We start from the raw sequence: 27,692 nt of genomic DNA, 5'->3' as shown, positions 1-27,692 counted from the left end.
GGAAAAGCACAATGCCAAGTTTCTCATGAGTAAGTCCAGACTCAGTCTCAAAGATATTTTACAGCCTAAATGACTCTACAATTCTATGACAAACCAAGCAACATAAAACTAAGATGCTATTCGGATTACTTAACTACCCCTTCCAAAACAAGCATGTCTTTAAAAATCAGACATCCAAATATTGTACAGTAAGAGCACAATGCAGAACATAAAATATGCCTTGCTCAAACCCAAATTGTTTCAGCTATAAGTACTCTGCACATATTTTCAGCCAATTTAGATGACTGATATGGATACACTCACACAATTTAAACATTAGCTGCCGTCTATTGCCATAACTGGAGAGGAGCTACTCTTCAAATTAAGTTTTCCAGCTATGGAAAGCCCATACTCTGAACTAAAAATGTGGGGCCAGTGCCTTTTTATTTCATTGTTTTATTTATTATTTTCTTGTTTTAAGGTGGCAGGCTTCTGTCTATAGGAGGAACATGCTTCATATCTCTCACATTATGGTGTTCAGGCAGATAAGCTACAGAACAAAGAATTCAACCTAACACAGTTAAAGCAAAACATACAGAATCATAATGCTGGGACCACAGACTGAAACATAGCAGTGAAACAAGTGAGCTGAAGACAATTCTGTTTAGATATACAGTGCAGAATTTAAACTATTTACAACTAATTTGTGATGAGGGAAGGTCACAATTCTCAATTTAAGTAATTAGCTTCTGCAAAAGCTAACTTCAGGCTTTTTTTTTCCTACCTTTTAACTACTCCCTTGCAGGCATGCTAGCACAAATGTTTTATGCTCTATTTCACCTCAAGCATGTCCACTATTAACAAGTTCTTTTGCTTCATGTGCTTCAAGCCAGAGAGAAACGTTTCCAATCAGCAATACGGTTCCAGAGTACTTACTGCATCTGCTTTACAAATAGTATTAGCCACATGCCGACACAACATCTTCAACCAGTCTTCTTTTGGAGGTTCTTCAGTTGTCATTTGGAAACTAAGTAGCTTGTTGTTGAGTTCTGTTGGTGGCCGCACAACTAAAGCAAAAGCTTTATGGCAATCTACAGTTCATAAGAAAGAGGAGAGGAAAGGAATTAGACATTTCTTCTTATAATTCGGGGGGGGTGGAGACAGAGGAGGAAAGGGGATGACCTTCAGAAGAGCTAAGTCTCCATCTACCAGGAGCTAGAGTTAGGTAAAATATGATTTGGTGCAAGGATGTCATCTTTATTTACATGATAGCTGTTTTATCACTTGCCAGAGTTCTGTATGCACCCTCCATCAAGAGGCTGCAATCAGCCATTTATGCAACAGTTGTTTATTTACCAAATAATCTGCATACTACAGTCAGCAGACTATTTTTACTGTATATAGCAATAAATATCAATTCATTCTCTAACTAATGAAATGTTGGCCAGATAATTTCTTTATGAACAGAGATCAAAGAAGAGAACAGTTACCCTGTTTTGTAAAGCAGGAAAAGGCAACAAAGACATTAGTACTATACATGATACACTTAAATAGTCAAGTTACAATGGTTTTACTGCTTAAACTTGACAAAGATTGCTCACTTGGTAGCAGAAAAATAACCTATTGCTGAAACCAGGATTTACTCCTTTATAGCAGACACAGCTGAAGCACACTAAGCACAGCTGAGAGAGAAAGGAAAAAAACCCACTGCCAATTCAGAAAAGCAGCACTGGACAAGCAATCCCATAAGAGTTCATGTAAGAGAGAGTAGCTGACCTCTCCCAAGATGTGCATACTAATACCTCCACAGATACTAAGTGCTATGCTTACAAATGACTCCCATCACCCAAGTCCCAAAGTAAACTTAAGTGTTGCACATTTAAGAGAATTCTTAACAGAGAAACGCTAACATACCTTTTAAAACATGCAGGCATTCATCACATTTACTACCTATACTCTGCTATTTCTATTTTTTATTGGGTTTCCATGTTCAGATGCTTCAGAGAACATAAAGCAGAACAAGTATGACTTGCATACCACCACCTACAGTGAAATATCAAATCTATCTTTTTAGCATATAGATTTAGGAACTGATCTGACCAGACTTCAAGTCACTATCAAGGCTAGAACAGTATAACAGTACGTGTTCTGCTGATGTAGCAATGCATTACTTCAGCGAAACCTCTACAGTCTCAGTATGGCAAAGCAGCCAGAGAAATTAAGTCATCTAAACCTTTAAGTTGCTAAGCACAGCTCCTCCTGAGCATCATTATCAACACAGTTAAATGAAGATTTAGTTTCACAGCAATAGCATTTGTCTCTGGTCAGTCTAACGTTCTGGACTGAAGTTTGGGGGTTGGTATTTTTGTTTTGTTTTGTAAATCCAGGGCTGTCAAGTGTACTCCTCCTCTGCTTAATTCTCACTGTCATTTGCTTGGCTTATATTAATGCCATTTAGTAGTTCAGCCAAATTCAGCATCCTGCAGTGATTCTTGAAAAGGCAAAATGTATCAATGCAAGGAATGCTCAAGCTCATACAGCACTTTAAACAGAAGCTTGTACTGGAATCACATACCTAACATACCACACAACACTGTTTCATACAGTGTTATTATCCAGACTGTGCTTTTGCCAAGAAAGGTTGGACCAGATGATCCTCAAGATCCTTTCCAACCTGATATTCTGTGATTATAGGAAATATACCTTAGGATTCTATTCCATGACAACCTTCATCCTTTATACTCCGAACAACAGTTTTCATTAGTTATCACAGCACTTCAAAATATACTGACCTTCTGTCTCCCTGATGTCTAGGACTTTCTTGATCTGGGAGAGAGGCATGAGAACAACATGCTTGAGAGATGCAGGAGGCCTTGTGTGGCCATGGGGACTCCTGAAAGCACCAATAACTTTATGCCGTTTCCTTGCAATCTGTGGTTAAATAGAAAACAAAAAAGTAAAAGGGTTTATTGCCACTGATTTGTCTTTTCTATTCTTTCACCTTCTAGTATACAGCAAGGCACAGAAAGCCTTGCTACAGAGAACACTCCGTGGAGTATTTTACCCTATGTACCACATAAATCTTGAGGCAACTTGCTTATCTCACTGTTCACTGTCCACAGTTCAAGTGGCCCAGCAATATTTGTTAGTTGGTATCAATACACTCACCTCAAATGTTTTTAGGTTTTTTTCTTTTGAAAAAAAGCATCAAAAGGGGAAGTAATTTTTCATCACAGACTTCAATTCTACTCTGCGTAACAAGCAAGGGCCCTCTGAAGCCTACCACAAGGTCATCTGAAGGCTTCATATCCTAGAAGTATCACGTGCTGTTGCTTGTGCATGCAGTCGTCAAGTGGATTTTGCAGTGGACATTGGTCAGTCAGTTTTTACTTCACATTAGCATGTAGGTATCTTATATGTGAGTCAATGAGAAACTTAACATGAGCAGGCAGTGTGTGCTTGCAGCCCAGAAAGCCAACCGTAACCTGGGCTGCATCAAAAGGAGCATGACCAGCAGGTCAAAGGAGGTGTTCCTGCCCCTCTACTCTGCTCTTGTGAGACCTCCCTTGGAGTACTGTGTGCAGTTCTGGTGTCCTCAACATACAAAGGACATGGAGATGTTGGAACATGCCCAGAGGAGGGCCACGAGTTTGATCAGGGAACTGGAGTACCTCCAGTATGAAGACAGGCTGAGCAAGTTGGGGCTGTTCAGCCTGGAGAAGAGAAGGCTGCGTGGAGACCTCATAGCAGCCTTCCAGTATCTGAAGGGGGCCTATAAGGATGCTGGAGAGGGACTCTTCACTAGGAACTGTAGTGATAGGACAAGGGATAACTTGTTAAAACTTAATCAGGGGAAGTTTAGACTGGATATAAGGAGAAAGTTCTTTACTGTGAGGGTGGTGAGGCACTGGAATGGGTTGCCCAGGGAAGTTGTGAATGCTCCATCCCTGGCAGTGTTCAAGGCCAGGTTGGACAGAGCCTTGTGTGACATGGTGCAGTGGGAGGTGTCCCTGTCCATGGCAGGGGGGCTGGAACTAGATGATCTTGAGGTCCTTTCCAACCCTAACTATTCTATGATTATATGTCCTTTTAAGTGAGCAATCTACAGTTGCTTGTATCTTGTACAAGACAGAAGCCAATAAGCTTTATTGAAAGTGTTTTCATTTTCCTCTTTCCTTTACAAGAAGTGATGAAGCAGAGTCAACCAGACTCCCAGGAAGAGCTCGTCACTAGTCACAACAACAGGCTTTTGTCTTTACATGCTGCTTAAGACAGCACTAATTTTGGATTATTATAGAGTTAGTCTTGTATGAAGACAGTGTTTTTACTGCTGTAGACAGTAAAAAGTACTACCATAAAGTATCTTTTACAACCTCTGCTTCTCCACAGAGGTCTCCAAAACCTATGTTAGATTACTTTTCCCTTCTAGTTCTTGCTAATATACTTTTTGTCTAAGGCATTTAATATGTGATTAGTCTTTTTTTTGGTAGTCTAAGCACAGACAGACCTGCCCCACAGTCCTACTGTCTACTCACATTATATATGACTAAACTTTAAAAGGACAAACATCCTGCTGAGCCAAGTTCTCCAGCACTTTTTCATCCACTGGTACTACTCAAAGTTCTATTCAAATAAACATTTGTTTCTTACCATACTAAGCTGCTTTTAAATTCTTTAATCTGGCTGCAAGACATAAAGGTTACATTAACACCTCCCAAACATCCAGAAGTGACTAGCTACTTGTGTTGGCTTATGCAATAACTAATGGAAAGGCAACATCGGCATGTGCTGAACTACCAGCTTTCCACGACTTAGAATTCTATTCCAAAGGTTTTAAATTTTGTTTACGTTCATATGTAGTGTCAAGCCTTTTACAAAATTCAGTTCATCATATATAAAGTCATCTTACCTCTAGGCAATCATTAAATAGAAAGAGTGTGACCTGTTCTCCCCTGTCACAGAGGTCATCACCAAGTGCTACAGTTTCCAAACGCTGAACTAAGCTTCGGTGAGAGGACAAGAGATTGGCCTAAGTGATAGAAGCAAAAAGCTCATTAAGCGTTTAGTTCAAGAGCTAGATTACTGCTTGCTTACAACTTAACACTGAAAATCTATTTAAATCAGCACCATTGCATTTTAAACTCACATACTTTTGCAAAGGGAGCAAGCCAGTGCACAGTCATTTCAGAGGTCTAGCAGCTTCAGAGAAATTACTTACTGGACATCCATCAACTTCATAGACAACATCAAAGAACTGCCTCTGTGCCTCTGTTTTTCTTTTGTCTTCATTAATATGTCTGAGGAAAGCATATTATATTTAACTTCAATATCAAGCAACAGCAAATGAATGCACTGTATTCAAAACATCCAAAAATAATGAAGAGAAACATTCAGAGCTCTAGTTTACACAGCAAAACTGGAAAAAAAATCAACCACTCTTGCTCATTGGCGTATTCAAATACCATATGCTAAGCATATAGGAAACTTCAGACCTAGAATATTCTTGTCATGTTATCAGTAGTTGACACACCATAAAGTTAATATAGAATTCCCCTTCCTTGCCCATAAGATTTTGAACTAGAGACCGACTTACTGCAGTTCATTATAGCCTGCATTTTAACCCTCCAAGTCAGGACTGCAGCTCACAAAGAAGCAGATGCAAGAATAATTACAATTTAAAAGTAATTGTTGTTAAAAATTGGACAAACATTTACCCATCTAATGCAGGCAGTCTCCATGCTGGAGACATACACTATACTTCAAAAGAATTGAGATTTACGGTCTGAACAACTTCAAATTTAAGCTAATTAACTCATGGCATGGTGCCATGACTAGCTAATACAGGACCCGAGAAGAAACTCATCTTCCATCAATAGCATGTCCTTTCAGTAGATGTTAAGCATAGAAGTAAAATTTAAAGACAAAACCTGTCTTTTCTGGGGGGAATAGACAGAAATAAGATCTGGAACAAAACAGAGAACTTGGGAGGTTGACCTTCATGCTGAGGCATGGAGTCAGCAGGGGTTCAGGTAGAAGTGCTGGGTTACAATGCCACAGAGCTCTAGCATAGAATGCCAGAGCAACAACAGCAGCCAAATGGAGACTAAAGTACATGTACAACTATGTATACTTACACAGAGACTAAAGTTATGGCAACAAGACACCAAGAGCAATTTAGAAGGAACAGAGAGATCCAGATATATAACAGTATGTTTCATAGAATGAACATCACTTACGTCATCACTTCCTTTAATGATTCAATAGCTCTCTCTAGAGTTATTTTATCTGGGTTGTCTTCTGCTGTATGCTTCTTAATATCTATAATTAAGAAAAAATAAAATTAAAAAAACAAACAAAAAACCACAACGCCCCCCCCCAAAAAAAAAACACAACACAAAAAACAAACAAACAAAAAACCACACAACCACATATCCTTGAGTCCAAATAACCTCGATTAAGTGGGGAGGTAGACTGAACAGCAACTGTCCATGCCTGTCAGGGCAGGGGGGAGGGGGAAGAAAAAAACACAGCAGAAAACCCACACAAAACACCTACAACATGAAACCAAACCTCAAGCTATTCAAAAATCAACAAGACTGTGTGCTATTTTTGTTGAACTGCAGAGACAAGCACAGAAGTCTTTTTCTAACTGAAGCAAAGGGTGTTGGTGCAGGTTTTATTATTTTTTACTAATGTACTCATTATTACAGCAAACAGGTGATACCAGGTGGAACACATGAAGCTGTAAACCTTGTCAGTATGAATTGCTTTCTAGTTTATGCAAGCTGCGTTTGAATCTCGATTACATTTGAGACAAAACTGTTGTCAGAGCAAACTTTTTGTCTACCTGTATCCTGCAACGAAATATATAAACAAGTGAAATTTAGCCAGAAGTATGCTTTCTTCAGTAATTAATCTCATTAAGCATGATTAACTCCAGAAAAGCAGTTACCAATTATGACCAAAAGCTGACATTACCTTGGTTTTAGCACTTTCACAGACAAACTAATACCAAAAAAAGAAAGGGAAAAAAACCCCACTAAATTACCATTTAGCAGTAGAGCAACACTAGGCAGCCTTTGAACAGGACGTATAAGGAGTTCAGCTAGACTTTGACGGCCACACTCAGGTTTAGCTTGATTTATCTGGGGAAAAGAAAGAGGAGAAAGGAAAGAATTATTTCTTTTTATACATATGCACAGAATCCCAAACTAGGAGAAAAATTGTCTTCCTTGAAACTAGCATTGCAGTAAAAGTTCAAGGATCACTTACCATAAATACTCAGTCATTAATATATTGGGTTTAAAAAAAAAAAACACATATTCAAATCTGCACAGTATTTATTACATTATTTATGCTCTCAATGTCTAGTTTTACATCATCCATATTATCAGCCCCTCAAGTCTGCAGATGCTAATGTGGGGTGGGATGGGGGATGGTCTATTCTCGTATTCATTCCCCATCTTTTAGATATCAATACTTGGATATAATTGCTGGTACCTCAGAAAACAGGAGCTCAACTCTTCCAAATCTAACTCAACAATTTGATTACTCCGCTATTAAGAGAGACACTTGTTGGATACAGAAGAGTAACTAAAGCGATGCTGCTCTATTTATCAACTATAGACCTTTACCCAAAAAGCTCAAGAGTCTTAAGACTAATCTTCAAATAACTGTCTTTGAATATTATCTTCCCATTAGATCTCCAGTGTTACATTCCTATTCACTAGTCACAGGAAGTTGAGCTATTCTACCTCCCTGGAACTTCATTGCTGCTAAAAACTAGTTAAAAACTATTTCAAAAATACAAGTATTTTAAACACAGAGAGGAGGACCAATAAAAAGCAGCAGCTCTAGTTATCTTCCCAGAAAAGACGTATTTGTGAGAAAGTAAGCAGAACATACTTTTCCCTGCAACAAATGCACATAACTAATCTACTTTGAACGCTGTATAAGAGGAGGAACCCGGACCTCTTAAAAAAGTCTTACAAGAAGCTTGAGGGATGGAACTTCAATCCCTCCCTATTTCTGTCTCACCAAGAGATGTTCTCATTTCTCCAAACTTCCAAAATTCCACATTTTTCCAACTACTGCATTAACTAGTTTACTTGGTAATGGTCTCTCATATTCTACACAAAGACTTAGTTTCGCAGACACTTACTTACCTTTAGAAAGGCATGAAACCTTGGCTTCTGTTTTTCACATCTAGTAATAGTCTCCTTACTCATTTCGAAGAAATTCACAAATGGAGGGTATGTTTTCAACAAGTCTTTTGACTGAAAGAAACAACTGTTAACAGCTCTGCTTTACATATTACATAGCATTATACACATGTTCATATGCCCTGAGAGCCAAACAAAGCTGCTCAAAGGTACATTTCAATAAATAATAATAAAGATAGTGTTGTTAATCCATACGTGTTCACAGAACAAGTCAAGGTAGTTTTGCATGCCAGATGCTGCTGATTAAATGTGGACTGCTTTCAGAAACATTAATTACACATATGACAAGCTTAGAAGACGCTGAGCAGCTCAAGGATAAGGTAGATTCTCACCTGGCAAGATGCGTGTGGTGACAACTTTGACAATTTCAGACAAGCGTTCTATCCAGTTACTGCAATCACGTTTAAAAGGCACTAAACCCCCAGAAGCAATACCTTAGACTGAAAAGTTTTGAATGCCAGACACTACTTGCCTCAAAATGGACCAGGTCAGCAAAAGCACAATACCTAGCAGATTACTTATATTAAAATGCATTACAGTCCCAGATCTAGCTTTCCTGTTCTGCACATTCTGTACTTGGGAAAACAAGGAGTCGTTACATATTTCAAGTCTTGAAAGAGCAACACAAGAAGTTTCCATGGAAAGTTATTTCCCTAGCTATTTACCATTGATCAGAGGCAGCAGATAGTCAAGGCTACAGGAAGAGCACCTTTTAATGTCCAAGTAAAAGCGCATCCATAGTGTTGCAAATTACAGTTCTCAAACCGTTTCTATTTGGAGTTTTACCCCCTCATACAAGTGGGCAGACTTTTAAACTTGACATGGATTACCTATACAGAGTACATCGTCTAACTCAACTGATAAGTCTAAACAGAAAATACAATTCAAGTTAGTTCTTTCTCACTCAGCAGTGCTTTGCTTTTATCTGCCAACTCCTATAAATGGATTGTTTGTAAGACAATAATATAACAGCTCATAATAGCACCAATGCATAAAAAAAAAAAAGAAACTGACTGAAAAACTTACATATTTAAGAACGATATCACCAATACTTTTGCTTTCAGTCCAATTCATCATAAGATCTTCCAGGTCTTCCTAGAATACATGCAGGGATAGTGGGGAGAAAATAAGATGAGAATGAACTGCATAAAGCTGTAAAGATGGGCTCAGTGTTCTGCCAAACATATATAATTAGCTATGTGTTTCATGCTGACAAAACAGGCAATCCTAAAAGCTGTACAAATTAAGCCCCTACAGTCTACTGAGAGCTGAAAGCAAGAGACTTCTGGTTTATTAAATATGTAGTTTTGAATCAATGCAAGCAGAACCTAGCCATGCTCAGCACTAGACAACTCTGCAACAAGAGGACACTACTTTGTCCAACACACTACAAAACATATCCCACAGGTTGATTAAAAAAAAATATATACACGCAAAAGACTGTTGAACCATTTCTAATTAAGAGTGCAAAACTAATACAGGACTCTTAAGTCCATAAAATAGGATTGAAATAGAACTAGCATAGATTTCCCTCACTTGCTGCACCAGGGTGTCAAGGAAAGAAGACCAAGCTGTTAAGCCTGTATCAGCTTAACAAGGATCAAGCTTATTCACTGTCAGCTAGTAACAGGGACAGAAGGGCACACCTGAAGGTTCAGGTTTCATCTTAAGTGAAAAGGATTCACCATTGATATTTGTTGCTGCCACTTCTCATATTTTATTACACCAAAGATGAAGGGAAATATAACCTAAATACTATCTAAGCAACTTTGTCTACACTGCATGCTGCAGGTGAATCCTACTTGACACATGGACACGCATACTCTCTACTTTCATCTCAACAGGCACATATCAATACCTATCATCATTAGACTGGAACCCAACAGTTGGAAAAAAAAAAAAAGAGAGAAAAAAAAGGCAAAAAACCAGACATCCAACCAAAAAAAAGAGAAACCAACAAAAAAATTTATATATATAAACCCCCACTCAGTTACAACCAGTCTGCAAGTCCCCCTATTTTAAAAGCCTACAGTGAAATGCAGACCAGAAAAGATATTTGCCATTATTTAAAGGAAATATTACAGCTTCATATTTGAGGAAGACTTGAATCACAGCCTATTGTGAGACCCAGAGATGGCTTCAGAGCGCACTTGCAGTCCAGATTGAAATACAAAATAAAGAAAGACTAAAGAAAACAATCTCATAGGAATTTCTAATCAGCTCTTTATCAGTCCTTAGTACAAGCCTAGCTGCTTCAAAATTTGAATTATGAGCCAGTCTCATGAACTGGTAGTTTCTGATAATTGGTTCAAAGCCATTTAAGGAAGGATTATTTTTTCCTCCTGAATGATAGTAGTCTCCTTATATGAAGATGTCTAAAGCCCAGGAAAATACTGATTTTTATTTTGCTGGTTTTTGTGCGGTTTAGTTTTGTTTGTTTTCTTCTGTGTGTTTGGTTTTGGTTTTATTTGTGGAGTTTTGTAGTTTGGTTTGGGTTTGTTGGGTTTGTTTTTTTTTGGGGGGGGGTGCAGGGGGCTGTGGTTTGGTTGTTTTAGTTCCATGATTTTAGCTTTCCTTCCAAGAGTTCTTGCTTACTGCTTTAATAGAAACATGTATGCTATAAGTACTTCTGAGGTAGTAACATTTGATGCCCACTGCCCCCTTTTAACCAGTTCTGTATCAGTTACAGAAAACCTCCTACAGGAAGAAGTATTAAAACAGAAAAGGAGAAGACAACTCATGAACAGCAGTATTAGTTACATGCACAATATTCAGACTTCAGATATTTATATATAAGTGTTATAACTTAAAGTGTACTTTGGATTTGCACCTAATTCCACAGGTTAAGCAGCAGGTAATAGCACCAGGATGAATCTACACCTATCCTGCCGATACAACTTGAAGCATGCAGAAAAGATTCAAGGTCTGTATCAATGCTTCCCTGCAGGGGAGAAGTTGGAGCTTGCCTTGATTTTAGTATGCACATCAAGAATATCTGGAATGCTGCCAAATATGGTCTTAATCTCTTCCTGTGCAAGGATTGGTCCCCCAAGTTGTCCTTCCTTTTCCAATGGAACTTGAAATAACTGTTGGATTAGACAAAAAAGTTAACGCTCTCCTAACCACCACACATTGTATTAGACATAGTTCTGAAAGCAATAGTGTTTCCCCTCGAGATTATACTTTCCTGCAGTCATAGTCTTGAGATACTCCCATTTAGCAAAAGCGAGTTATGGAGGAGTTATGCCATCTCTATATTCACCATTATCTTAAAAATCAGAGTGATTGAGATCCTATTTTCATGAAGTTCGGAATTTCCATACAAACTGCAATCCATTGCTTAGGAACTGTATTTTTCAGCCTTTATTATTAAGATAGTAAACATTTTCTTATGTCAGTAAGTTACATAAGATTGTAATCAATTTATTTAGAAGTAAAATTACACTGTTATCTTGTTTTAAACCTTTGACACACCCAAGCCCTCAAAAGCCTGAAGATCACAGGTTGAAAATAATCATTAATGTAAACACTAAGTGCCTACAATTGAGCAGTACTTGCTTTAAAAAAATCAGCTTACCTGAATAATTGTTGTTAGGATATCAACATAGTTACTTTCTGTCTGATACAATTCCTTTGCAACCTGCCATCTTGCAGACTGTTTTAGTGCAAGAGGAGTTGCATTTTTGGAAGGCCTTGCAGAAGAGTTTGGCGTTTCTGATGAGATATTCGCAAAAGAAAGAAAGAGAGCTTATTATAATAAAGTCCATAAAGAAAAACCCACCCTCAAAGATTTATGGGCAGGTCAATGATTTAACCCTATTATGCTTAATAGGAAATGAGGATTAGGTTCTGAATATTATTTATACATATGCTATGTACAAAAGTATTTTCCTACTTTCACTTTCCCATCAAAATGATTGTCTTTCAGCTGCCTATCATCCCTGCATTAAGTATGTAGCTCAAAAACAGTTATTAAAATCAGTCTTTGCATGAAATACATACACTTCATCTCATGGGGAAGAAAAGGGGGAAGACACAAGAAAGTAATTTTTCTTCAGGCTACAGCCAAGATGGACCTGGAACAGTCCATTAATTTTAAATACTTGCTCATGTATCGGCCCTTAGGAAACCTGTACTCACTCATTTTGATGTCAAAGTTCATTACTGCCAAAGTTACTATGAAGCAAGTATCTTAACCTGTTGTTTTCGAAACAGCACATTTTCCTGAAACTGTCTGCTGATGCTGGCTTATAAGAAAATTCCACACAAGGGGTTACAAAGGCACTAGCATGAGCTAAGAAAGCTGGTCTTTGAGAGTAAGCTGATCTTTCCAGTTCCTTCTTAATTATCACTTACAGATTGTGCCTCACTAAAGTTTCTTATTTGACTTGCATACATGAGCCTTTTTAAAGCAGTAGTGACTCCAGATACCTCCTCTATATGATGGAACTGGAGACTTTTTTTTTTTTTAAAGCTCAAGTGCTAGCTTTTGACTTCTCCAAAATTTTGCAGTTTCTCTCTTCCACAAGAGCTGGATGTGCAGAGATATTAAAAGCTCTTTGACAGTTATCTCAAAAACGGTGATTTAAATTCTTCAGAAGTTTAGACATGACAGTTTTCTGGCACAAAGAGTGTTACCTCAACAGAATGTTCCAAAGACCTATGATTTGGCTTTGCAGCTCTTTTCCTTTTAATTCCTTTAGCAAAGAATCCTTGCCCTCCTTTCTCCAAGTATCCTAACTAAAGAGATTTTTAGATGATTTACTCTTAGCTACATCACTTATTTGCTGCAGATTTTCAGCAGAGTATTTGAAGCATTGTGGAGTAACGCTGTACTTCACACTTAGCAGTTCCATATCTTCTCCTTGTTTTCCTTCGGATATGAATATGCTGTGATGACAAGAGGCAGCCCAGCCTCCGTCTGAACTCCTCACTCCAATTCTGATTTTGACATGCTTCAAAAAGGCAAAAGCCTGGGATTACTTTGCAAATCTGTAGCAAAATCTGTAAAACTTCCCTAAGACTTGTATGCAGAGAGCTCTTAAACATTGCAAGTGTGTCTGAATGAAAGGTTTTATCTCTACCTCCACTGGTAGTGCTCGACTCTGGAGTGTTAGAAATATCCAACAAGGACCCAATTGAAAGTGAATGTTCAGCTGATGGGCGTTTCCGAGGAGGGAATGGCGACACATCTGTTTCTCTGGTCAGCTGCGCAAGAGTCTCTTTCAAACGGCGCCTTTTGCGATTGCTGTTTGGAGTATTCAGAGAAAGTAGTGACACAGACTTCTTGAGACCAGGACTCTCTGACTGTAGTAAAAGAAAGTTTAGTGCTTTCACTCACTGTATCCCGCTCAGTTCAGTACAAAAGTAAGTGAATTGTAGAGATCAGCCCATAACACAACTGTTCTTAGGGAAGCCAAAGGAAAACAAGTGAAGCTATTTTCCTGCTTCCCAAAGGTTGAACTTGCTTTTAGTCAAACAAAACACTAGCATGGTTGTCAGTTAAAAATAAACAAATAAATAAATAAAGTCCAAATTAGCATTCTATGTATAAAATTCAGAACAGATTCTCTGGTACTTAAATAATGCTTTGAAACGTTTGATCTCTGGCCCAACACATACCATTGTGTATGGCAGTTTTACACCAGATACATGCTGCATGTCACACGAGAGTTCAACATACCTTTTCAAATAAATACATGGACTCTCCAGCTCTGGCATCCATTTGAATGCTTCCCCAGAACCACTAAAAGGAAAACAAAACAAAACAAACAAACAAAAAAAACCACATTAAGAACACACTGCAGGACTTTACCCAAAGTTAAAAATATTCAGAGTAATATGTATAATAGTAAGGCAAAGTTTGCATACTAAATACACATTTTTCAGAATAAGCCACAGGTTTGCATCTCACACATGGAGTACCATACAGCAATATTCTTTCAAGAATTTGCCAGTACTAACCTCTTGCTTTACAACATAAAGGTTTTTTAAGGGTTCAAATGGAAGATCTTTTACTGTATTTTCTTCAACCACTAAGTGCGTACACCTTTCATCACCAACTGGTAAACAGTGTCCTCCTAGATAAAAAAAGGCAAGTTAGCAAGACTGAATATTATTATTGTTAGAAATTATAGATGACTTGATAGTTCTGTGGCACCTGTCATTAACAGGAGAAGAACCAAAAACAGATGAATTCTTCAGTAACCTGACCAGTTTGGGGGCTTATGTAACATCCCAGCTAGTACCAGCAGTGGGCAGCTTTTAGGAAATAAAATAAAATATAATTTGCAGTAGTAAAGTACACATTGAAAAGTCAGAGTTCATGGCATTCAGGAAGCATTTAAATCTGTCTGGCAACAAATGCAATATTCTTCTGGAAAGCTTTCCTTGTTTCTTGGAAGAGCAAGCCAGGAACACTCACCCTAAAGACATTCACAAGCTAGGACCTGTGCATGTCACAATCTCATGAGGGAAAATAATTAAAACAAAAAAAAAAAAAAAAGAAGGAAAAGAAGGCAAGCCCAGACAACTTTAATCTAATTTGAGCCTGTAAGGAAGCCTGCTGTTACAAGCTTGCTCCATTCCCATGTCTGTAGTGCTGTCACATGCAACTCAACTTAAAAATCTCCAGACTTGTATTGCTAATTTGCTACATCATTACTGCCAATGTGATTATTAATATTGTAACACACTGCTGGAAACTGGAACACTTCCAATCAAGTGTTCTGACAGTGATGATTCATATCAAAGTTGTAAACATTGTAGATGCTTTCTGTGAATTATGCAAACATGCATAACTACAAAACTGGTTACAAAAACTGCAGCAGAACATACTATGTAGCAAGTTTTCCAGGATATCTTCAAGCATCCTATAATTACTTCTTTTTCAATTGTATAGTTTCAGTCTGACTAGGAAGTTTGAAATCTTCAACAGCTACCAGAACTTATGCATATACCAACATCTCAAAATCAATGTATAGCTCTCCATGTTCAAGAGACTTCATTAAAATATTCACAGTCTAGTATTTCAACTTCAGTGAAGTATTTATCAGCTATAAACCCCATTCTTTCCACAGGTCAATTTTCATAAACAATAACCTTGCATTTCTGTCATTTCTTCCATGTTAGCTTTCTCATCATCAGAGAATCCAAGGAAACTTAACATGCAATCCTGGAAGGGAGGAACCTTGAACTGATTTCTAAAGTCATCATCAGCTGCACAGAAATCACTGAAAGAAGAAAAAAATAAGTTAATAATAAAAAAAAATTAAAAAACACACACAAAAAGGTCACTAAATCAGTGCTACATCACTACTTAAACAAAAGCTCACAACACCAAAGGTGAACAGGATGCAAGGTTAAGGCTGAAGGCAAATAAACACCTACATTTCATTCCTTCTCTCCCACGCCTTATAAATCCACTCTGCTTTCACAATAGGTGTGCCAAGACTCACAGCAATCTACAAAACAGGAGAAGCACAAGTTGTACCAAGGGTTTCCATTTAAGTCTTTCCCATGCCAAGAAAAATTCATAACCTTGCTTTTATGTTAAGACAGATACTGCAAAAAGTGAAAATACTCCTTCAACTAACTCCCAAGAGTTAGAATGTATTAATTCTTCAGTGACTAGGAAATCAGATCAATAGTTATACTGACACTCACTCCAAAGGGCAGCATTGTTAGTCTCATGTCCTTTATCACTGACAAAAACACAAAAGAAAACCTCTGCTCTAGTGGAAAATGGGATCTTTTTTCTGCTTTTGACACTTTGAATCAAGACACACATCCCAACCTGCTTTTACCAAAAAGAAGGCAACTATTCCGAAAGGAACTTCCATGACTGTTTGAGAAAGATAGTAAAAATTTCCTACTTTTTCCCTTTAGGTTGACAGAAAGGAGTGTTTGATCAGAGTTAGAAACTGGAAGACTAGAAAGACTAGGAAAAAAAGCAACAGCCTGCTAATAATTCAAACAAGGGAGAGTCAAGGGACACAGGCATTGCTATATCGTATGCCATAGTACAAAAACCTACAAATTTGTATATACTTGTCAACTGGACATACATGTTCTGAAGTGCTCCCTTTTTTTTTTTTTGACAACACCAAAACTCACATACATTTATACATAAAGGAAGATTTGAACACTTACACATAAGAAGTAACAAATAAATTTTAAATAAGATGAACACAAACTGAATACTAAGGTTTTTTGCAAGTTACCTTAACCTTTACTGGACAGTCAAAAAAAGCAGGTATATTGATAAAAAAAAAACTTGTTCATTGCTGAACAAGTATTTGTCAATCTTTTCAGTACTGATAACATCAGTACTTAAGTACTTAAGCACTTAAGCATTTTGGTTATTTACTATACTTGCCTATTTCAAAATCCTCGCATTGGCAGGTTTTATTATTATTATTCTCCAACAGAGACAAAAAACATGTCAAAGCTCCACACCATGAGGCTAAGAACTCACCATTACAAGTTATTGTTGCTAGTACAGGAAAAAAAAACAGCAGTTTACCAGCTGAAGTATAATTTACAAACTTAGTCTACAAGAAACAAATTCTGGAATTTTCCAAAAAGTACAAGAGTACATACTCTGAATTTGTCTCCATGTGTTGAGTTAGCCACCAGATGTGTAACTTTTGAGCTTAAGTCCCTGCGAATAATTCCACCCATATGGTGAACCAAGGTCACCAGCTTAACCTGAAAAATAAAGATGAAATAAGTTTTCAGTATATCTTTTGAAATATACAGTGCAGAGTGAGAGCGATACAAAAATAGTTTACAAAGCAAGCCAACAGGTTACACCCAATGTCTTTGTGCTTAAAACAACTTGTTTTAACTTTATAAACCTTTTTTTGAACAGTTAATACAGCCTTGCTGTGTAACTTGAGGAAGACTACTCAAGCCACTAGTACTCTCATAATGATCATACATAATGCCACTACCCTCTCATACACAGTAGACTCAAAGCATGTTTTCCTCACTGATTTAGTCAGCTCTCTGAAGGGGCAATTGCCAGAATTTACACTGCAATTTTTCCAGTTTGGATTAAGCAGATCAAACCTAATTATCCCTAACACTGGATAAAGCTTTTGTTTTGCCTGGTTTGGTGTTTTTCTATTGGTTTTGGTTGGCTGGTTTTGGTGTTGTTTGGGTTTTTCTTTAGGGTTTTTTCTTCATTCCATGAAGACATGGAATCATAGTTGACTCCCAGGTGTGCAAGAGGGAAACTGGGTGTCACCTGCATCACTGAAATGCAAAAGTAAAGTGCTTGAGTATCAAATCACTTCATACTTAGACATGTCAAAACTGAAGTCCTGATAGTATGATAGCATGGCAGCAAGACAACATGTTTGCAAATGTTCTGAACTGGACTGCAAAGCTTTACTTCACCACTCTACTAACTGTACAAGTAAGCGGACACTGTTTGGTAAACATAATCATATCTAAGGCCTCAATCCACAAATCTTAAAACCCTACTGAACCAAAGCTGCTTAATATTGCTCAAAAAGTGACCAAAAATAGCATGGACAAAATTATTTCGAAAAGGAAGCAGTTTCATTCCCATCCTCCAATATCCCTGCCTTTGGACATGCAACAAAGTGAAACAGCAAACAATTCACCCCCTCCCCCACAAGCTCTAGTAATGGTTAAACCCCTGTGATTGAACAGAAGATTATTTTGAAAATAAACTTAACAAAGTTTTACCAATGCAAAGGAAAAAAATTGTCTTACTAATTCATCTTTCTTTCTGAATCCTGTGAAGCACAGTACCAAGTTCAACATACTTGCACAGTACAGTGGACGACAGGAAAAGGGTAAAGGCTGAAAATAAGAAGCAATCATATTAGTCAAAAGCATATTGCTTCCATTGAAGTTTTAATATAGTACTGTTGCTCCTAGCATTAAGATGCATCAGACACTAGCCCAAGTCTATGTATAGCCTTTTCTGTGTCCCTACCCATGGCAGGGGCATTGGAACTAAAGGATCTTTAAGATCCCTTCCAACCCAAACCATTTTACGATTCTGATTCAGTTATACCTCAGCTCCAAACCTGCCAGCATTCTGACAAAGTAACTACGGCATCCCCAAGTTCTACAGGTAATGCTCCATCCTTCTTTTCCTCTCCTCAGATCATCCTCTTTACATGATAACCTTTGGAAATACAAAGCATCTGCTGGAGCATTATTTGTATGCTTCATTTCATAATGGCACAACCCCAGTTAGTGGGTCAACGGCAACCACAACTACTGCAGCAGCTGTAGCCTTCCTACTGTCTTCCTTTGCTTTCTTGCTACATGCAATATTCTAATGCAATATAAGAAGCTTTCTTTTCTTAAATTCTCTTGCTAAAAATATTTATGAGATTGGCAGAGCAAAATAGACTCCATTTTGAAAACTTAAGATTTAGAACTCACTGCACCAGAGAACTACTCAGCTGACGCCAAAAGAAACACATACCTCTCCTTTTTGTGCACAGTGCAGTACTACTGGAGGTCCAATGACACGACAATCTGCTTTGCAGAGGTTGTTGAAGATAGAATCTTGAAATTCTGATACAACAAAGATAGACTCAAATTCTGGCGAGTCAGAATCTCCAAGTTCTTCTATTGTGTCTGTCTTTATGTAGGGCACTTTAATTTCCTTGATGTATAGGGATGAAGGGAAAAGCATTATTCAGGCAACATAGTTACACTAGTATCAAAATTCAACTGATTTTTATTTTTGGACCATTAGAAAAAGGTATGTTTCAGATTTCAACAAATTTGCTCTCAGATTCTGGGAAGGCTGAGATGCCCTGTTCTCTAGTATAAGAATAGGTATGAACGGCATCTAAACAGAAGTGTTAAAGCAATTTCTGCTTCTGAAGAATAAGAATTCTAGTTACTTTAGTAGTTTAGGTATCAGTTCACACTGATAATACAGTACTGTATTTGTAGGCTTTTCACATTAAGAAATGGAAAACACTTCTTACTCTTAAGTTTAAATACAGTTTTCCATTGAAAGAGAAGTCAATTAACCAATTATGAAGTCAGATCATAGCCAAAACTTATGTGCTGACTGAATAAAAGCATGCAGTTGAATGTCTCCATCAAATCTTCTATTCCCCGTTAGATAACACCACTAATTAAGAGCTGCAGATATTACTTCCATGTTCAAGAAAGTCTGTAAAAGAAGTGCCAATTTTGATGAGCTTTAAGTGACACCATCAGAACCATTAGCATGTAATATGACCATTATGCCCAATTAATATAGTGTGCACATTTAAGTCCCAGTGAAGTACAACATGCTGCATGCAATCACATGTGCTTAGTTGCATGACATACCATATGAATAATACTTTTTATTAGTTTTTCTTCTGCTTTACCAGGACTAGTTTTCTTTATCTTTATAACTGGTACTTCCATTATCTTAATGGTCTGTGGAAGAGGAGAACTTTAGTACAGAACCAGATTGGTAACCAGAAGTCTAAAAGCATACCATCTTATACCAGATGTTATGATATCTTTTTATCTTAGACCCACATACCTCCAAGGCTTTCAGAAGCTCTTCACGTTTCCCTGCTTCCTGAACCAAAACCACTCTTGTTTCTATTTGAGGCATTTCTTCTGTTTATAGAGACACAAAAGTAATATTCATATTTTAATAGAAAAATTCCTGTTCAGTCTAAAGCAAGCAGTAATTATAAAAAATAAAGGCAGACTGCATCCCTCCAAGATATCTTGTTTATCAGGAACAAGTCTGAAAATAAATGTTACCTCAAGAAGTCTTATTTAAGGGATACCTAACTGACCACAGCAATGAAATTTTCTACGATATGGTGAAATGAGATTCTGGAACTTACGATAATGGCTTGACTTCGCAAATGAAGATTTAGGAAGGGCTTTACTCACGCTTTTGCAAGTGTGAGTAAACCCTTCAGGCCTGCGCAGTGGATTTTTTAAGTGAGGTACAGTGCGCACAGAACTGGCCCCACACTTTACACCTGAGGTTTATCTGCCAGGGCCTAGCTACCTTGGATGGTGACAGAAAGAGTCTACAACTTATAACCAGTTACTTACAGTCAAAGCAAGAACATGCAAGAAGAGTTAGTGAAAGCAACAAAACAAACAAAAAAAAGTTAAAAAGAAAAATTGACTTAATGCTTCTAGCAGAATTAGATTCCAAGACTTGATGGAAAACAGCTGGTATCTTTTTTAATTTCTATGTTACTGTCTGACAAGGTTCATTACTTCCTAGTAATTGCTCAGTTTCACCATGGAATATCAGAACTGAAGTTAGGTATCTTGTTCTTTTTCTCCATGTATTAATAAGTTTAGGAGAAATGGACAAGTGTTGCCTTCATGTCATTTGCACCATAAGACTGCAACTGGATTTTGGTTACTGCATCGAAGAAAAAAAAAAAAAAAGGTTTTGTTGGGTTTTAATTTGAAGATTTGTTCTAGAATGAACTTTAAGCTTAAGACTACTCATCTCTTTAAGGTCTACCTGCACACAATAGAGCAGTAGTTCCAAACACTCAAAATATCACCTGCAATTACTCACTCCACAGAAGCATCAAATGGAACTAACAGCTTTTTATAAATCAGCCAGAAGACTCATTTGATTTCATGGCTGTAACCCCAAAATTCTTATAACAAGATGAGTGAAAAATTAAGACAGCCCTTACGTTAGTGAAAGGATACCAAACCAACACCATTTTGGCTACCCTACATTTAAGTCTAGAATTCAGCAAAGCACTTTCAGTTTTTCAAAACCATTACATACCTAGAGAGTAATCAGTCATTGAAAAAACATAGTAGTTTTAAAAGAACCTTTTCCCATTACCTTCAACATTCAAAACAGATCCAAGAGATACATCCTCTTTTGAGCTTTCTACAATTTTTGAATCAAGAACAGAAGAGTCAGACAAGAGGCTCCTCCCAGTTTCAGACACAAGCATACTGTTGTCAGCCATGATTATGTCTTGCTTCTTTCTTCAATAGCTAGAAGACAGATAGATGTGCTAAGCTAAGTTACAGTTGAAAAAAGCACAATAAGAGTTCTAGGACTAAAGCAGTCAGAAGTAATGTCAAACTTCCGAAAATAAAACATGTAGATGCTTATTAAAATCCCACTCACACTGATAGGGTAGTTCTGACAGAGTATTAGAGTATTAAAAACACACAGTTTTTAATAGAAACGACTGACAACAAACCTGTTACAAAAATGATTCTGAACAGGCTGCTTACCACAGAAATAATTTATTTGCACAGAAAGCTGCAGAGGGTACTTCAACTTTGAGCAGCAGGGAAGTACAAAGTTCATTTTAAAAAAGTTTTATCACAAAACACCAAGAAACTAAAAGCACTTATTTGCTTCACTGATAAACTATTATGAATTACATCTGAGACCAAGACTAGCATTGAAGTGAAACATTAGCAGAATGCTAATTCGTAGGGTACACAAAACATCTTGCTATTTTACGGCCCCCACCCCCCCCCCCACCCCCCCGCCCAGGTATACCGGTTACATAAAAATGACCAGCTAGGGAGTAGAACCAGCAGCATTTAACAGAATCATAGAATACTTAGGGTTGGAAACGACCTCAAGATCATCTAGTTCCAACCCCCCCTGCCATGGGCAGGGACACCTCACTCTAAACCATATCACCCAAAGCCTCGTCCAACCCGGCATTGAACACGACCAGGGATGAAGCATTCACAACTTCCCTGGGCAACCTATTCCAGTGCCTCACCACCCTAACAGGAAAGAATTTCCTCCTTACATCCAATCTAAACTTCCCCTGTTTAAGTTTTAACCCATTACCCCTTGTCCTATCACTACAGTCCCTAATGAAGAGTCCATCCCCAGCATCCCTATAGGCCCCCTTCAGGTAGTGGAAGGCTGCTATGAGGTCTCCATGCAGCCTTTTCTTCTCCAGGCTGAACAGCCCCAACTTTCTCAGCCTGTCTTCATACGGGAGGTGCTCCAGTTCCCTGATCATCCTTGAGGCCCTCCTCTGGACTTGTTCCAACAGTTCCATGTCCTTTTATGTTGAGGACACCAGAACTGCACACAATACTCCAAGTGATGTCTCACAAGAGCAGAGTAGAGGGGCAGGATCACCTCTTTCGACCTGCTGGTCACACTCCTTTTGATGCAGCCCAGGATATGGTTGGCTTTCTGGGCTGCAAGCACACACTGCCCTCACACAGAAAAGAACCAAAGTCAGAACGCCATCATTACAGCATTCAAGCAGATCTGAATGTCCTTACAGCATTACACTTAAAAAATTACCTCCCAGCAGGTTGTGGAAAGCCTTAAGGTTGCAAAGCATTAGCACACTAAAACGTATGTAAAATGTAGGGATTTCAACCCGAGGAGAACACATGTAAAAGCTTCCCATTCTGCCCATTCCTTCCGGAGGAACCATCCAAGAGAGTCATCAGGCCGCACTGCGAGGAGGTGGCCGGAGGCGAGATGAAATACCACCAGGTGCTTTCATCTCAGGAGCTAGCAGGTGCCTGCGGGCCAGGGCCTCCACCCTGCCCAGAAAAGACCACAGCGACCTCCAAAGTGGCCGGAGTAGCTGCCCCGTGGGCCCCGTTCTCATGGGAGCCCCAGGCACAGCCCCAGGCCCACCTCGGCCGCCGCACCTTCCCCAGCGCACCGGCACCCTCCGCCGTCCTCCACGAGCTTTGCCACCCAGCTCCGCGTGCCTACGCCACACCCGCCCGATACCGCCGCCAGGCCCCACTGTCCCCTCACCGCTAAGGCCGACAACCGCAAAAACAACCTCCTCCATGAGCGACCGCCACCAACAATTCAAAAAGCGAGCCGCCGCACTAAGTGCGCCACGCATTGGCTGCCAGTCCCACCGCCCCTCTGTAACCCATCACCTCATTCGCCATCTCTCTAAGTTGTCCCGCCCCCTCCCCTCCTTTTTGGGACATAGCTTCTCGCCCTTCCCTCTTGGATTGGGTGCTATATCTGCCGCTCATATCTGGGAGGTCTCCCATTGGCGGTGGGAAGTTTCCTGGGCAGACTACCAGGCCTTGTTGACAGCAGGTTGTTGAATGGGCGAGGGATGTTTTATGCTGATTGGCTGTCGGGGGGTTCGAACGCTTCCAACGGCCGCGGCGGAGAGGCCCGGATGGGGCGGTAGCGGGCAGTGGTGTCCGCTGTCGATTCGAGGCGCTGCCGGCTGATGTCACTCTGTGGCTGCACGGAGATAGCGGTTAGCAGCCTGCAGCGGGTGCAGGAGGGCTCGTGTCTCGGCGAACACCCGCGGCCCGGCCAGACCCGGCCCCGGCTCCCCTTATCCTGCCTCGCGTCCCCGTCGCAGCTCCCCTCACCCTGTCCTGCCCCAGACTGTCACGTCGTGTGCTCTTCCGGAGAGCACAGCTCATCCAGCTGCCCTTCACCCACCTATGGACATTATGCAAAAGGAGGACAAATAGTTACTGTGGCTGCTATGAAATATATTAATGCTATTAATAACTTAATAAGTGCTGCCTTGCTGAAGGTATTAGCGTGCAAATATTATGCTGAGTTTCAAAATAATCATAGGAAACAAGGGAAGAAAGCTGACAAGAGAAAATACAACAGGTCAAGGTGAAACTCAACCAGCTGACTTGATCACCAACCACAAAACAGGTTAATTATAGAAAATTCTTTACCATCCTTTTTAATTTTCTCTTAATACTAAAACCTACTGATCTGGAAAGGAATTCTTACACAGGGGCTCAAGCATTTCTGAAACTTGATTTAGCATAACATTTCACTGGCTCAATGTAAAAAGAATGAGGTATATATTTTCTATTTCTGCAATTTTCTATCTTATGCTAAATTATATGCCAAATTGAGTTCTTAAATCTTATTAATTTTGATACCATATCTTAATACTTACATATAACTTAGGATATATAATTATATCCTAAAATACAGGGTTTTATTAGTTCAGGCATTTTCATGACTGATGCAGCAGCTGTGAGAATCAAATGACTTAGTATGATTTGGAAGAAAAAATAGGAAAAAAACAGAATATGACAATAGGTGTTGTTTATGTGAATAAAGATTTGCTGGCGAGGTACTATTAGAATCATAGACTCACAGAATAGTTAGGGTTGGAAAGGACCTCAAGATCATCTAGTTCCAACCCCCCTGCCATGGGCAGGGACACCTCACACTAAACCATGTCATCCAAGGCTCTGTCCAACCTGGCCTTGAACACGACCAGGGATGGAGCATTCTCAGCTTCCCTGGGCAACCCATTCCAGTGCCTCACCAGCCTCACAGTAAAGAACTTCTTCCTTATATCCAATCTAAACTTCCCCTGATTAAGTTTTAATCCATTACTAATGAAGAGTCCCTCCCCAGCACCCCTGTAGGCCCCCTTCAGATACTGGAAGGCTGCTATGAGGTCTCCACACAGCCTTTTCTTCTCCAGGCTGAACAGCCCCAACTTTCTCAGCCTGTCTTCATACGGGAGGTGCTCCAGTCCCCTGATCATCCTCGTGGCCCTCCTCTGAACTTGTTCCAACAGTTCCATGTCCTTTTTATGTTGAGGACACCAGAACTGCACACAATACTCCAAGTGAGGTCTCACGAGAGCAGAGGGGCAGGATCACCTCCTTCGATCTGCTGGTCACACTCCTTTTGATGCAGCCCAGGATATGGCTGGCTTTCTGGGCTGTGAGCACACACTGCCTGCTCAAGTTTCTCATCGACCAACACCCCCAAGTTCTTCTCCACAGGACTGTTATCCTGAGGATAATATTATCCTCACGATCCTATTAGGAGTATTTTCCTGAGGAAAGTATTTGAAAATAACAGCCTGGGAAAGAAGGAGGTCAATTCAGTTTTGACACATGAGTCAGCCAATTTTTACACAGTCCCACAATTATGTTATTTCATATAGAGAATTGCAACAATGACCTACGGTCAAAATATAGCCTAACCCAAAGTCCTGTTGTCACTCTGAAATACCAGTTTGGACCAGGATTTTGTGGTGCCAGGCCATGCCAACCTGCACTGGCTTTCGCCCTGTTCTTTCTTCTCACTGTTACAAAGTCCTTTTCAGCCAGGTCTTAGATTTCCTTCATGCCCTGAATCAGCGATCAAGTTTCTCCTCTGTTTGGAACAAGTTCTGCAGTCTTGGAGTCAATGTTGTTTCTGCACTATAGCTTCTGGAAAAGCTATTGGTGATTGCACATTAATTTCCACTTAGTCTCTACAACTTCAAAAAAGCAATATAAAATGTTGTGCCTGCAAAGACAGGAGACATATGTTTATTGGAGGTGGGGATTAACAGCCGATACATGCATCATTTCTCAGTTAAAGTTTTAAAAGAATATAGGGGTACCTAAACGTTCATTATGTAAATACAGGCTCACTATGTATATGAAGAGTGACTTGGACATTAGCAATTTCTTAAATACACTTGAAAATTAGAATTACAGTCTCATGAAGCAACGAGGGTATTTTCATGAATCATTGTAAGCTATCCCTCCTGGGACTGACAGAACGTAGACGAATTTTCAGTAGTAATCACTTAAGAAAAGTGAGTAAGATTTTTTTAAATCAAGTGCATTTATCCTAGAATCATAGAACAGTTTGGGCTGGAAGGGACCTTAAAGCTCATCTAGTTCCAACCCCCCTACAACAGGCAGGGACACCTTCCACTAGACCAGGTTGCTCCAAGCCTCGTCCAGCCTGGCCTTGAACACTGCCAACGTTGGGGCAGCCATGGCTTCTCTGGGCAACCTGTGCCAGTGCCTCACCACCCTCGCAGGGAAAAACTTTTTCATTGTGTCTAAACTAAATCTCCCTTCTGTCAGTTTAAAGCCATTTATTCTCAATAGAGTTTAGATCAAGAGTGATGACAAAAATAATTACTATTATTTGTATGTCTGACGTTTAAAAATCAAAGTGCTTTTCTTAAAAAAGGCTCTGAAATAGAGACACCTGTTGGCTTTTTTTGTGTAAAATGTAACATGCAGTTGAAACTCATTCTTCCTTCCAGTCACCTAGACATCAGTAACCCAGAAGTATAACATTCATTTAACAGTTACTTTCCTCTCCCACAGGGAGAAAGTTCCAGGAGATTCAATCATTACATGAATCCCATCACATCCACTTTGTGGGAGTAGGGATCTCACACTTTGTGGAAGATAGACAATGAGGCTACATCAAAAGAGCTGATGGAACCTGGAGAGGGCTGAAGGAGACCTCATTGCCCTGCGTTGTCTCTGGAAGGTGGCTGTCCAGCAACTGCTCAGTGGCTTCAGGCTGTGAGTTTATGTAGATAAATTGCTTGTCCCCTAGATATCTTGCATTTTGGGTTTTAAATTATTTTTTCTCAGATCACCAGTGTTTTATTTTTTCAACCAACTGACTTCTTTGTAGGTGCCTAGGAAGCAAAACCAAACCAAACAAACCCCCCTCCCCCCCAAAAAAAAACACCTCAAACCAGATTCCTCAAAGAGATACTGATTCAGTTAGCTAGAGCAGCAGCTTTCAAAATTTGAGCAAGGGGGCATATCAAGCATGGGGGTTAGTAGAAGCATGAGAAACCCCAGAAAAATTCCATTCAGCCTTTTTATGTCTATTTCAAGGAGATAAGTAGATGAGAGAGGAGTTGAACAAGCCCCAGTTTTGCTGGAGGTTTGGGAACAATGACTTTTGATGGAAGAGACAGGTACAAATTATTACACTCAGGGAATCTGGGTGTGGACTTGGGAAAGCAAAGTAATGGGAGTTTGCTAAGCAAAGGGTGCCAGGGGGCAGGATGCAAGGTAACAGAGAACATGGGAGCACAAAATGACACAGAAATGGGTGACTCAGTACAAAAAGCTGGAGGCCTCAGGAATCTCATAGTGTGTGGCTTTCTTGAGAATGCTTGTTTCCAAGCTGCCCTTTCACAATCATAGTCTGCCCAAAACTGACTGAAAATTACAGAAACTCCATCTGCTGTCGTTATGAAAACAGGGTAAAAATGCATGAGCCTTATTTCCTCACAAATTCCAGAAACTTGGTACTGTGACCTTTAGAATCAGTGAGGTTTTACTTCAGTTCTGGTAAAGCTGGCTTAAAAGCTGACCTTTTACTTAGAAACATATTTTTCTTTTATTACCTTTCCATATCAGTTTTTAAAGGAAACTTGTCCTTTCTAGGACTCTATTTACATTTCTATGTGACTTTTTAATATAATGAGTTCACTTTTAAAAGCAATGTTATTTTTAAAGTCATATTGTTCATTCTTTTTTCCACATTAGGGTCATAATGCATGTGAACCTGGCTATTTAAATATTTTATTTTGTTGAAGATAGGACCGTGACTAAGCATTAAGTAGTCCTTTGTGTCAAGGCTGAACTCTATAGTGCTTTTATTTCCTGCACGTTGGTGATGGAAAAGTCCTATTTAGAAAACTTAGGTACAAATCAAAATCTGATACTGACCCAGGGTAGAAAAATAAAAAATAAATTCCCAGTCCAGTA

General features: G+C 39.2%; 1 protein-coding gene across 4 annotated transcripts in view; it reads right to left on the bottom strand.

Moving 5' to 3' along the window:
* The window catches only part of ECT2 (epithelial cell transforming 2), a 29,615-nt gene extending 6,123 nt beyond the window's left edge, over nt 1-23,492 (bottom strand). For 2 of the 4 annotated variants that reach the window (XM_061367259.1, XM_061367261.1), the window contains exons 1-22: nt 22,963-23,492; nt 21,040-21,197; nt 19,741-19,820; nt 19,539-19,631; nt 18,673-18,855; nt 17,946-18,035; nt 16,803-16,910; nt 15,591-15,664; nt 15,303-15,433; nt 14,166-14,281; nt 13,885-13,947; nt 13,286-13,508; nt 11,779-11,915; nt 11,168-11,287; nt 9,228-9,296; nt 8,145-8,255; nt 7,028-7,124; nt 6,216-6,297; nt 5,198-5,276; nt 4,889-5,008; nt 2,772-2,910; nt 916-1,070 (exon numbers count right to left, since the gene is read on the bottom strand). In XM_061367259.1, coding sequence (XP_061223243.1) covers nt 916-1,070; nt 2,772-2,910; nt 4,889-5,008; nt 5,198-5,276; nt 6,216-6,297; nt 7,028-7,124; nt 8,145-8,255; nt 9,228-9,296; nt 11,168-11,287; nt 11,779-11,915; nt 13,286-13,508; nt 13,885-13,947; nt 14,166-14,281; nt 15,303-15,433; nt 15,591-15,664; nt 16,803-16,910; nt 17,946-18,035; nt 18,673-18,855; nt 19,539-19,631; nt 19,741-19,820; nt 21,040-21,169 — 2,400 coding nt within the window. In that variant the 5' untranslated portion in view covers nt 21,170-21,197; nt 22,963-23,492. The remainder of the gene's footprint in view (nt 1-915; nt 1,071-2,771; nt 2,911-4,888; nt 5,009-5,197; nt 5,277-6,215; nt 6,298-7,027; nt 7,125-8,144; nt 8,256-9,227; nt 9,297-11,167; nt 11,288-11,778; nt 11,916-13,285; nt 13,509-13,884; nt 13,948-14,165; nt 14,282-15,302; nt 15,434-15,590; nt 15,665-16,802; nt 16,911-17,945; nt 18,036-18,672; nt 18,856-19,538; nt 19,632-19,740; nt 19,821-21,039; nt 21,198-22,962) is intronic. The other 2 variants (XM_061367260.1, XM_061367262.1) reach the window with 1 other exon arrangement.
* Nucleotides 23,493-27,692: the final 4,200 nt, after the last annotated feature.

Source organism: Neopsephotus bourkii, unplaced genomic scaffold, assembly GCF_033783945.1.
Source record: "Neopsephotus bourkii isolate Nb327-2 ecotype Australia unplaced genomic scaffold, CSIRO-AGI_Nbou_v1 NB_1373, whole genome shotgun sequence".
Taxonomy (NCBI): Eukaryota; Metazoa; Chordata; class Aves; order Psittaciformes; family Psittacidae; genus Neopsephotus; species Neopsephotus bourkii.
Note: the sequence above shows the minus strand (reverse complement) of the source record. Positions and strands in the feature narration are given on the sequence as shown.